The sequence below is a fragment of the Crotalus tigris genome, unplaced genomic scaffold (genome assembly GCF_016545835.1).
Source record: "Crotalus tigris isolate CLP2741 ecotype Arizona unplaced genomic scaffold, ASM1654583v1 scf7180000024438.1716836, whole genome shotgun sequence".
Taxonomy (NCBI): domain Eukaryota; kingdom Metazoa; phylum Chordata; class Lepidosauria; order Squamata; family Viperidae; genus Crotalus; species Crotalus tigris.
In genome coordinates this window covers 782,756-795,305 of record NW_024100607.1, presented here as the reverse complement: position 1 = coordinate 795,305, position 12,550 = coordinate 782,756, and the positions used below count along the sequence as shown (strand labels likewise).

Below are 12,550 nucleotides of genomic sequence, written 5' to 3'. Positions count from 1 at the left end.
AAACCTCTCAATGCATTTCCTATCAATAGGAGAATTTTCAACAACTTTGGGAAGCAGGGCAGCATGGCATAAATTAGCTAAACTCTGCTACAACCGGTCAGTTCTCCCAGCTGCTTTCATCAGCTGCCAAGGATGACCAAGCATTACCAAGTTTGTTTTTGGCAGCTGATCTCATTGATCTATAGTTCTTTAATGTGCCCTTCCTGTTAGCAGCTGTTCCAGACAATTGGAAGTTCTAATTAGATACCTGAAATGCTCATCTTCCACCCGTAGCAGTTGGCTGAAGCACTCAGTGCTTCTCAGGATCTTTCCTGGTTCCGAAACATCAAGATGGCAAAAGTTATGAAACTGAGGAAGAGTCATAGAAAAGTTTATTTTTTCTGTATATTATGTTGGAAGACGTGGTGGTGAAGAGAATCATGCCAGAAATGAAATGTGGTATTTATGCTGAGGTAGGGTGGTTTTCTGGAAAAAAATAATAAAACTATTCTTACTCTAGCAAGAACATTCTTAAGTTTTAATAGGATGGAGAGATTTATTGGAATGTGTTTTCTGACAGATGTTAACCAAGTCTCAGATTCTATAAAGTTCTGCTGCTCCTGATTTAAACAGAATTTATGGTGAATTGTGAATATTAATTTGTATTGTGGAGATTAATTTTCAACAACATATTTTTTTTTCAGAAATAAATTTGTGGAATTTGATATGAAGCCTGTCTGTAAGAAGTGCTATGAGAAGTTCCCACTGGAGCTCAAGAAGAGACTGAAGAAATTGGCTGAAACTCTAGGAAGGAAATAAAATATTTAATCTAGCTATTCAAAATTAAGAAAATGAGATTCATATTCCCACTTATTTTCACTGTGTTTATGAACTCTGTGCTCTTAAAAAATCCCTTTGCATGACTAGCTTAATATAATATATACCTTGCCATAAAATCTTTAATGTCTTATGTAATGCTATATGTACCCTTTAAATTATACATTTTATGTTTATATAATTTTTAGATAACTCAGTCATAAGTGGAAGATTAAAACATAGCCTTTAAATTGCAATAGAGATCAGTTTATTGGGCCACTGGTGCTGATCTCAGATGAACATAATTTAGCACAGTCTCCTCTTACCTAGAATCTTCAAAATGTGCTGAGCTTTTAATTTCCAGAATTTTCAACCAGCCCTACAGATTAGGAAAGCAAATTCTCTTGGAAATAATCCAGATCTCAGCATTATATGCCTGCTAGGGAGCAATTGCTGGAGCAAAACAAAGTAAAACTTTAAGGATAGCAATTTATAAACACTAACCTGTAAATCCCATTCAACTCATCGGTCTCAGCTCTGTAGACAGATATAGGATTACATGGTTAAGTATATAGAAAAATTCATGGGCTCATGGCCATAGTATTTACTAATACAGATAGGGATAATTTTTCAAAAAATCAGACTTGTGTGATGGCTTTGAAGCATATTTTATCTAATAAGTTTTATATTTCATCTTATTTAGGATCAAAAGAAAGGAGATATCTTTCCTTTGATTCTAAACTCAACTCTCGTGTTAAAAATTATGAGACAAAAGACTACAGATTTTTTTGTAGGCAATGAGTTCTTATTTAATCTCAACTTATGAATTGATAACACAATGGTTTTCCAATATTATATTATTGTCGTAAGGAAAATGGCAATAATATAAACAAATATTCTCAAGATTTAAGAAGAGTTTATATTCTATCAGGGCATCTTATTGATTCTGTCCACTAGCTCAACAGAACATTTAAATTATTGAGATCTTTTTTTAAAAAAAAATAGAAGTCAAATTGGAGGGAATTGTAATCAAATCTTAGCCCAAACTATCACAAACGCAGAAATGATTTCTTCAGAAAGTTTCTGATAACTGTAGTTGTTTGAGAACTGCAGTGAATGCTTTTAGATTCTGTTAAGCCTGAAGCCCAAAGTGTGAGATGCCAACATATTTCTGTGTCAGCAAAGTTCACCTACTTGAATTTTGTAAGAATTTTTTCTTGGATCTTTTGGTATTTTATTTCACTGTGCCTTAATTATGCTGTATATTTACAATATTAATTAAAATATATACTCATATTATTTTATTAAATAATATATGCCTTATACTCTAAGAAATGCCATATACTAAACATTTTGAACTTTGTTTAAAATAATGGAAAGTATTAAGGATGCAAAGCACATTTCCTTCCCCTCTTCAGCTCATTTATTTTTAAATTGAAATGAAATAAAACCTGAACATATTTCAATTATGGACATATATTGCATTAATGAATCAACAATATTGCAACAATCATTGGTTATTTACACTTAGGACCTAGATGAATATTGCAATATTAAGTACTTGGAAATAAAATCCCTTTGAGTTCAGCGGTGTGTAGGGTTATAATAATCTATTTATCTAAAATAAACACTTTGAACTCAAAGGGATTTACCTATGAGTAACAATGTAGATTACAGTTTTTGTTAAAAAAAATCTGAATTCCAAAGTACAATATATATTCTAATAAGCTATTTTGAATTTTACAACTGTGAAGTTTAAAAATCTTACAGTATAAAAAATCTTAATGCTAAATAATATACCTACCCAATATCAAGTATGTAAAGAGATTAAAGCATAAACTTCAATCCTATTAACTTTAATTTCTACAATGTGAACAATAATTAAAGCATCCTGCTGTAGAGAATTGTAAAAGCCAGAAGGCCCTATAGTGGGGGTGGACAAACCCAAGGACACGTAGTGCCCCAGCACACCTAAGCTGTATTACCAAAGTTCAACAATATATAAACAACTTTAGTAGTGGTCAATTACCTTATTCATGTACATCAGTCCCATGGAAATAGATCTCTTAAAGATAGTTGATAAGGAGATATCTACATAGAAAAAAGGGGAAAAAAGAAAATTTGCAAATATTTCTGTTTAAGAAATCTTCAGGGAAAGAATTCTGGCTTGGGAGTAGTCAGGTTTTCTATTCCACAGAAAGGATTCTTTTGTGGCAGAGGGAATAAATACTTAACTTTGCACTATCTGGTTTGGAAATTACTTAAGAACCATCCAGGTGCTTTTATATGGAACATGTTCATCTACCTTTAGTTTTTAACTTGGTGGAAAGAACTAGATAGTGTGGGAGGTTGATAGCCTCAAATATGAGAAAATGAATGTGTCTGATCTATATAACACTTACAATGGTATTTCTGTGCAAATGCATATAGATCAAACATGGATATTTATTGGAAAAAATAAGAGAAGTGCAGCAGGGTTGTATCCTAGTGCCATTTCTCCCGTACTCTTTTTTTTCCCCCATCATCTATTGGCCAAGGAGCTACTGTATTCTGTTATATGTAGTTAACATGGCTTTCAACTACACAACGTAGTTTATGCAGACTTTGAAAACCTTGAGCAAATTACAAGTTACAGTCACTTGTAATTATGTCAGTAGGTGGGAAAAGAAGACGAGCTCTCCTAATTACTTTGGTGTTTTTGATTACAGTGCTTCTCCAGCAAATATTTTAAATTTCTGATTTCTAATATATCCAGTGTCCTTAACACATTACTCATTTATACACATTAATTTCCATATAGAGCTTTAGCTACCTCATTCAAACTGGAGTTACCTATCACTGCTTTGGTACACTCACTCAGACAACTTAATGGTACTTTCACTTTTAGACTTGTTTTTAATTCAGAGAAAGTGGATAAAAATAACTTTTTCCTTGAACTTCTTGGAATTCCAGTCCCTTGGTCAAGCTTTCCTCATGTACTCCCAGTCTGTCCTTTCCAAATACTTCACTCATTTTCCACTAGCCAGTCCACTCTGCATATCATTCTTTCTGATTCAGCTTACTCCTCAGTTCCTTTCTCCAACTGTTCCTTGATTCACACAGCATCAACCTACTGCATTTGCCCTTATCTATCTCCACTAAAACTTAAATATGCCTGTTCATATGTGTCTTTAATTAGGCAAAAAACATAACATTGGGAAAGACAAAAAAATCTGATTAAACAAGATTACTCAATATTACTTTATTTTTTTAAGTTTTTATTGAATACAAAGGAAAAAAAGGATTAAAAACATTGAACATGGTCAATCGTCTTTGACTGACATCTCAGTCCATATTGTACATTAATTACATATAATATATCTATATACAACTGTACATTTCTGGTCTCTATCTTAACTTATCTCTTTGCTGTGACCTCCATTGTTTCCCCTCCATCTATAAAATTTATTCCATATTCGATAAAATTCTGTTTCTTCCTGATTTTTTTAATCTTTTAGTTATCCTATCTAGTTCTGCGCAATACATAATTTTCTTTATTAGTACTTCTCCACTCGGTACTTCCATTGCTTTCCACTTTTGAGCAAATAGTATCCTTGCCGCCATAACCACGTGAATAATTAGATATGTGTCCTCTTTATTTACATTTTTCTCTAGTATTCCTAATAATAATGTCTCAGGTTTGTATTGAATGTTTTGCCTAGTCATATCTGTTGCCCATTCCCAGACCATACGTCAGTACACCTGTGCTTCTCTACATGTCCACCATACATGAAAAAAGTGCCCTTTTCTTTTGTATACTTCCAGCACATAGGTGAGTATCCGTTATACATTTTGGCTAATCTGGCCGGAGGGAGATGCCATCTGTAAACCATCTTATACAGATTTTCTTTATATGATGTCGCCAATATGATTTTGTTATTTCGCTCCCATACTTGCTGCCATTTATATTATATCCTAGATCTATTGCCCATGTCACCATTGTTTCTTTAACCTGCTCCTCATATAGCTTATATTCCAACAGGTATTTATAAATATTCTTTGTTTTTTCTCCAGGCCTAGCAGTATTTTATCTAACCCCGTATCTTGTCTGTTAATACCCCATTCTTGCTTGTCCTTCATGTATCTTGCTTGTATCTGGAGATAAGACCACCACTCCATGTCTATTCCTTGTTGTTTTAGCTCTTGTTTTTGTTTTAAATAACCTTCTTCCTTCAAGATGTCTTTATATATAATAGCCTTGTCTTTCCTATACAGATTGGGATATGTGACTGCCTCCAATGGTGATAGCCAAGCCGGAATCTTTGTGTAATATTAACGTTTGACTATATTCCAGCTTTTTATTAATTCTTGCCGAACCTTATGTCTTAAAAAATATTGGTGGTTTCTGCTTTGCCCCATCCATATGTGAGCATGCCAACCCTGCTGAAGGTCATAACTCTCTAAATGTAAACATCTTTTATTTTCTAAGGTTATCCAGTCTCTAATCCATGTCAGAGCCACTACTTGGTAATATAGCTCCCAATCTGGGAAACCTAAACCTCCATCTCTTTGGCATCCTGTAATGCCGTTAATTTTATTCTTGCCTTCTTACCAGACCACATAAATTCTAAGGTTAATTTATTCAACTCTTTGAAAAATTTCTTGTCTAATTGAATTGGGATGTTCTGAAACAGGAATATCATTTTAGGTAGAATGTTCATTTTCACTGCTGCAATTCTCCCAAGTAGTGAGAGATGTAAATTTTTCCAGCGGTCTAAATCTACTTTTTTATATTCTTTACCAATTTGCCATAGTTGTCTTCTTTAATTGATGAGCAGTGTACTGAAATAACTATCCCTAGATATTTTAATTTGGAAACTACTTGTATACCTAATTTTGCCTCAAGGTTTCCTTTTTGTATGTTAGTCATGTTTTTTGTAATAATCTTTGTTTTGTTTCTATTTATTTTCAAACTTGCCAAATCCCCATACTCTTCCAATATTTCGAATAGTTTCTGCCCTGATTGTTCTGGGTCTTCTAATATAAATGCTAAGTTGTCTGCATAAGCTTGAAGTTTGTATGTTTCTTTCTTAATCTTAAGTCTTTTAATCTGCTCTTCTTGCCTTACTACTCTAGCAAGAATTTCTAATGTATATATGAATAACAATGGTGAGAGAGGACATCCTTGTCTTGTATCTTTCTGTATGTTGAATTTATCAGTGGCCTCTCCATTTATTATGATCTGGGCCTTTTGTTCAGAATATATTGCGGTTATCACGTTTAAAAAAATTTCCCCAACATCCATTGATTTTAGTTGTTGGATCATAAATTGCCAATTAACATTGTCAAAAGCCTTCTGTGCATCAAGGAACAGAAGTGCCACTTGACGATCACTATGCGATTCATAAAATTCGAGAATGTCTAAGATTGTTCTTATATTCCGCTTAGTCTGTCTGTTTAGTAAAAACCCATTTTGATCAGAATGTATGAAATCAATTAGATACTTTTTGAATCTCTCCGTCATTATTGAGGCAAAAAATTTATAGTCAGAATTCAATAATGATATAGGTCTATAATTTTGTATCCATGTTTTTTCCGCTTCTTCTTTTGGAATCAATATTATATTTGCCTCCGACCAGGACTTAGGTATTTTAGCATCGGTTGATACTGCGTTGAAAACTTCTAGTAGGTATTGATTGAGTGCACTTTGTTGTTCTTTATATAGTTCCGCTGGTATTCCATCTGGGCCAGTCGATTGATCTTTTGTTTATTTATAGCCCTGATTATTTCAGCCATTCTTATTTCCTCATTTAACATAGATTTTATTTCCTCCGGTATCTTCGGTATGTCTGCCTTCTCTAAGTATTCTATTATCCTTTCTACATTTTTCCCCTCGTTTCTCTTATATAGTTTTTCATAGTATCTTTGAGCGATTCCCCTTTTTATAGTCTCCTCCCCCTGAATCTCTCCTTTCTCATCTTCCAAATTAATGATCCGTAACTTCTCTTTTTGCCTTCTTAATTTATATGCCAGCCATCTTCCCGGTTTATTCGCGTGCTCGTTTCTCTTATATAATTTTTCATAGTATCTTTGAGCTATTCCCCTTTTTATAGTCTCCTCCCCCTGAATCTCTCTTTTCTCATCTTCCAAATTAATGATCCGTAGCTTCTCTTTTTGCCTTCTTAATTTATACTCCAGCCATCTTCCCGGTTTATTCGCGTGCTCAAAATTATTTTGCTTAGCTGCCTGTAATTTTTGTGCTAACTTTTCCGAATCCTCTATACAAAGTTTATGTTTAATTAGATCCATTTTGTTTTTCAATCCTTTATTTTCAGGATCTCTCTTAAATTGTGTTTCGGCCTGTTTGTATTCTTCCTTGAGCTTCATCCTATATTGTTTTTTCTCTTTGTTTCTCTTAGCCATGTACGAGATTGCTACACCCCTCATGTATGCTTTAGCCATATCCCAAATGTTCTGCAAGGATGTATCCTCATTGTCATTTGCTTGAAAGAAAAAGTGCATTTTTTTCTCCATTCTTTCCTTAAATTCTTTTTCTTTAAGAATCACTCTTTGGAGAGTTCATCTTGGCCTGCTTCTTTGTCCTTTCAAGCGAAAACTTATCAGATTATGGTCTGCCCAGAAACTAGGTTCTATATCAATTTCTTGAATTTCCGAAGCTAATTCTTTTGTAAACCATAGCATGTCTATCCTGGTCCATGATCTATGGCTATTAGAAAAGTATGTGTATTCCCTCTTATCATAATTCCTTTCTCTCCAAACATCATATAAATTAAGATCTGTACACATCTCAAAAAAGCTTTCGGGAAGTGTTTTTTATTTCCTTTCCTTGCCTCCGTACTTTTACAGTCTTTTGTTTTATCTGCAATCGCATTAAAATCTCCAATTATACAGAAACCATTTCCCTCTATATCATTCAGCTTATCATGAAGGTTTTTTAAAAAGGCTACTTGAGCACCATTTGGGGCATATATTACAACAATTATTATGTTTTTTTTATTCAGTTTAGCCTCAACTATCACAATCTTTTCCTCTTTATCTTTATAGATTTGTTTCGAAATTATCTTCTGCTTAACATACAGAGCTACTCCTCTTTTTTTTTTCTTGTCTAGTGAAACATATAACCTATCTAATTTAGGTTGTTCTAATAGATATTCTTGATCATTTTTTTATGTGAGCCTCCTGTAAGGTGATAATGTCCGCATTTAGTTTAATAAGCTTACTAAAAACTCCTACGCTTTACTGATGGGTTCAACCCTCTAATATTTGTTGACCAAATCTTATACTCCTCTCCCTTTGTCCTGTTTTTGTCGTGTCTTTGTGCTTCTAGTAATTCTTATTTCCTTCACCTCCTCTGAGCTTCTCCCGTTGTTCTAGCCTATCTTGACCTCTTCCCCCACTCACTTCCTCCATGCTTTGCTCTGTCCCTCTTTTCTCCAACATTCGTTCAATATCTCTTCTTTTTTCAACCATAACTCTTTCTTCTCCGAGATCCCTCAGGCCTTCCTCTGAAGCACAATATTGCCTGTAGAAGTCTTCCGCTTTCTCTACTGTATCCAATCTAAACCTCTTCTCCTGCCAAGTCAGAATAAGCCCCTCTGGTGTTAACCATCTAAAATTTACATTGCTTTGATGTAACCTGGATGTCAAAAAGAGGTACTTCTTTCGGAGGTCTCTCATCCTTTTTGGTATTTGTTTTAACACAATAATTTGTTTCCCTCCGTATTTTAACTGTTCATCACGTGTTCTATATAATATTTCATCTCTAATTTTCTTTTTTATAAACTTCACATGGACTTCTCTGGGAAGGTTATGTCGTCTCCCATAATTTGTCTGCACTCTGTATGTCTCATCCATTCCAGCAATCATCTCTTATTTGTCAATCTCAAGAGCTCCTGCCAGCAAACCCGCCATCTTGTCTGGAAGATCTTCTCCTCTTTCCTCAATAACATTTTTGAATTTAAGATATTGGGTCGCCTTCTCCGCTTCCAGTAACATCCAGTAACGTCACCGTTGTCATTAACTTTTTATTAGCCTCAGTTAAGTTTTTGTCCATCTCTTCCACCCTTTCTTCATTATCCAATCTTTGCTCTACTGCCAGCAACTTCTGTTCATTTTTTGCGATTTGCTGCTGAAAAGCTTCAAATCTTCCATCCATTGCCTGAATCTTCTCTCTCATTTCTCCAGTGACATTCCTAACTACTTCTAGTTCCGTTTTGATTTCCTCATGGTTCTTCATCATAACTTCCTGGATTGCCTGCATCATTGCCTGCAATTCTTTAAGTGGGTTGGAACATTCTCTTTGAAGCATGTCATCTAATGATCTTTGGCTCATAGGACTGGAACCTTGTGTTATGTTTTTCTTCCCCCCACCAATCTTAGCTAAATTTGGATTGCTTGCCATTTTAAATAAACTTTCCCACAACTTACTCTTCTTCCAAAATACCCACTTTTCACTTCCCTCTTTTTGTTCTTCTACTTTCTCCCCCTTTACGTTATTCCCCTTCCAGGTGTTTAAACAACAACAATATCGCTGGTATATTCCATCTATGTAGCTCTATCAGTATAATACTAATACAAGTACAGGTTCTAATAGTTCAATCTCAGCTGTTAACTTTAAACTTTCCCAGCATTTCCCTTTTTTCTTTATATAATCCAATAAGCCATGCAATCTCTCTTTAATATCCTTTCTCTTTTCTTCTTTCTTGTCTCACACCATTCCGTTCTATATGTCCATATAGTCACCTGCTATCTCCTCAACAACACTTTCCAGAGTTGTCAGTCTCTATATCATTCTAGTTCCTTCTATCATGCAATCTCTATCTCTTTCCAGGGAAAAGAAAAAAAACACAGAAAGAGAACAGACACCTTTCCGCCGGCCAATCCACTCAGCAGTCAAAGGCAAAAGCCAAAGACCATAAGACAAGGTTCTTAGCTTAAGTGAAGGTTGATTCTTGTCCTTTTATGTGGTTTTTAAAACGCTAGGTCTTTAATCAGTGCAGCCTGGCTCCTCCACATCAGGCCCTTCCGGGCGCTCTTTCTGCCACTTTCACTCGCCGCTATCTTTCCACTCCTTCAGCTTTTTCCAGGCTTCCCCTTTCCGCTTCTCTTTTGATGCATCTACCAAAACCACTCACAAAGCTTTTGGGAAAAAGTCAATTTACTCAAATCCAATTTATCGTTGTTCTGCTATTCACTCGCTTACTCCGTCCAGCTGTCAGCTTCAGCGGCCATTTTTGGCCGTCTTCTTCCCGATCCGCTCGGTACTAGGTTTATCCACTATCCTTCACCAGTCGCCACCGACTGCAGAGCAGATCGCCCACACCTTCCGTCACCCCAAGGCTTCTTTCGGCTCGGATGAGCCCCACGGACCTAGGATGAGCATTTGGCAGTCCCAAAGAGACCATTCACACCATCGCCTGCTCTGACAGCTGGCTCCGCCCCCCCCCTCAATATTACTTTATAATGTCCTAATCAGGCATCTCACCTGCCCATCTACCCTAAAGATAGTGATGGGGTTTTTTTTTGTTTTTGTTTTTTTGCCAAACTACAATATTGATGACAATATACTGGACAAGTAAATTATTTTAAATAACTTGGTATTTACTTTTACTTTTGCCATCATCTCCACACATAACTGATGCTAAAATGAGGGCCATGGCCAAAGGCTGAGGGTGGAAACTTCATCATTAAAAAGAGCCTGAAATATATCACTGCAGTTTCATGAACTGTGGTACATATCAGAGACAATAGCAATATTTTAGTTGCTATTATTCTGGTAATAATAGCAATATTTTAGTTGCTATTATTCTAGAATATTGCTAATATTCTAGTTTAGCAAGCCTGTGCTCTCCACCCAATGAGCTCAATAGAAGCATGCCTGACAGAAAGGCTAAGGCTGCCCGTTTACTGATGTCCATTGATACCAGTAAATTCTAAGCCTTTTCCATGGCACCCGTGCTATTTCCAATAATCTCCAGAGTGACAAACAATGCAAGAATGGGCAGGAGCCAGATACAATCCTAAACATTATTCTCACATTTTTTTTACTGATTGCTATTTCTCAAGTCTGATGGAAAGGAGAAATCATGGCCTACCAAGTTGGCCAGATATCTTATCATAGGGTCAATCCCTAGGTAACCAACATATGAGCCATCATGACACAGTGGTTAGAATGCAGTATTGCAGGCTAATTCTGCTGACTGGCAGGGATTCAATCCCCACCGGCTCAAGGTTGACTCAGCCTTCTATCCTTCCAAGTTTGGTAAAATGATCCAGATTGTTGGGAACAATATGCTGACTCTAAACCGCTTGGAGAGGGCTGTAAAGCACTAAGTACTATTGTTATTACTATATGTGATCTGAATATGGCTCTGAATCACTATCTGAATATGGCTCTGAATCACTATCACCCAGATCTTCTGCAAATATAAGTGCATTCAATTTCTTTATCCATACCATTAATAAAAATTAATTTTGCTAAGAAGGCAGCCAGGGCTTGGACAATATAAGCCTTCTTGGTAAAGCCTATCAGAAAGAAGACAGAACTATTAATATTCACAGGACTGATGAAATATTGTGAGAAAACAGGAATGTTAATTATAAATTTTAAAATTATTCTGCAAATACCTCAAATAAGTTCCATAAAAAATTATCTAACATTTGCCTTTAATTTCTGGTAAGTGAGGCACAGAGTAGAGCTTGTAAAAGTAGCCAAACTAGGTTTTATTACAGTACATAAAAATATTAATTCAATAGAAAATTGGTGCACCATAGTATATGTGGAAAAGAAAATATCGTCTATGCCAATTTGTGGGCTTCAAATAGCCATTTTCTGACAATAGACGTTCCCTTCCTTGCGTCTGTATATGTAACTGCTCCGTAATGTACAGTACTAATTCTGTGCTATCAAGCCAGTGTCGCCTCTTAGCGACCAGATAGGTAGATTTCTCCAGGGTGTAGGAAGGCAGAAAGCAGTATTTTTTCCTTGCTGCCTTATGTTCCGAAATAGCTTTCTTCCACTTTCTGGATTTCGCTACCGTTTCCAAACCTAATTCTTCCCAAACACAGAAACCTCGCTCCCACCAGGCTCTCCGGTAAATGTATGTCAGCGTCAATCTCAGCAACGTTAAGACGTGTGAACTTCAACTCCCAGAATTCCCCAGCCAGCACGAAAATGAGGTTGTTTTTTTTTTAATTTCTATGAAATGCGACGCCTATGAAGGTCACTTCCGCTCCCTTCCGGCTTCTTTCCGTCGCGATCCTGCTGACGTACCAGAGGTATTTAGTTCTGCGCGAGCTAGCGCGTCTGTTGGCGTCACCATTCTGGAAGAGGTGATTGCTTTCAGTCTAGCTACGGCTCAGTTGGGCACTTTCTCTCGGCCGCGTCTGCCGAGAAGGACGCTGCGGTCTGGGTGCTGCCGGAGCCACTTTCGGTCGCCACCATGATGAGGCGTACCAGGGTGGAAATCGACCGCTATGTTTCCTCCTTGCAGGCCTCGGCCCCTTCGCCGAAGGAGGTGAGTGAAGGCAATTACGTGGGGGCGGATGCTTTCTGCTTCCCCCCCCCCGCGTTCCTAGACGTTCAACAACGGCCGTTGATTGGATTTCTCGGCGGCTTTTTTCGAATTGTCCAATTAACGAAGGAGGTGCCGCATGTGCGCGGAAGACTGGACGCTGCGCCTCTTGGGGAACGGAAGATGGGGGTGCGGAAGTGACCCATATGCTGCGTCTTTTCGGGGCTAAAATTAGGATGAGT

The 12,550-nt window shown here is 36.6% G+C and overlaps 2 protein-coding genes across 11 annotated transcripts in view; both read left to right on the top strand.

The window, feature by feature from the left end:
- LIMS1 (LIM zinc finger domain containing 1) overlaps window positions 1-2,261 on the top strand; it is a 99,201-nt gene extending 96,940 nt beyond the window's left edge. For all 10 annotated transcript variants that reach the window (XM_039331796.1, XM_039331797.1, XM_039331798.1 and 7 more), the window contains one exon: window positions 684-2,261. Coding sequence is in view for 3 of the 10 variants with exons in the window: in XM_039331794.1 (XP_039187728.1) it covers window positions 684-798 (115 nt within the window). In the remaining 7 variants the exon portion in view is untranslated. The remainder of the gene's footprint in view (window positions 1-683) is intronic.
- Window positions 2,262-12,085: 9,824 nt separating this feature from the next.
- Window positions 12,086-12,550, top strand: part of RANBP2 (RAN binding protein 2) — a 36,193-nt gene continuing 35,728 nt past the window's right edge. Inside the window, exon 1 of the mRNA XM_039331830.1 lies at window positions 12,086-12,311. Coding sequence (XP_039187764.1) covers window positions 12,237-12,311 — 75 coding nt within the window. The 5' untranslated portion in view covers window positions 12,086-12,236. The remainder of the gene's footprint in view (window positions 12,312-12,550) is intronic.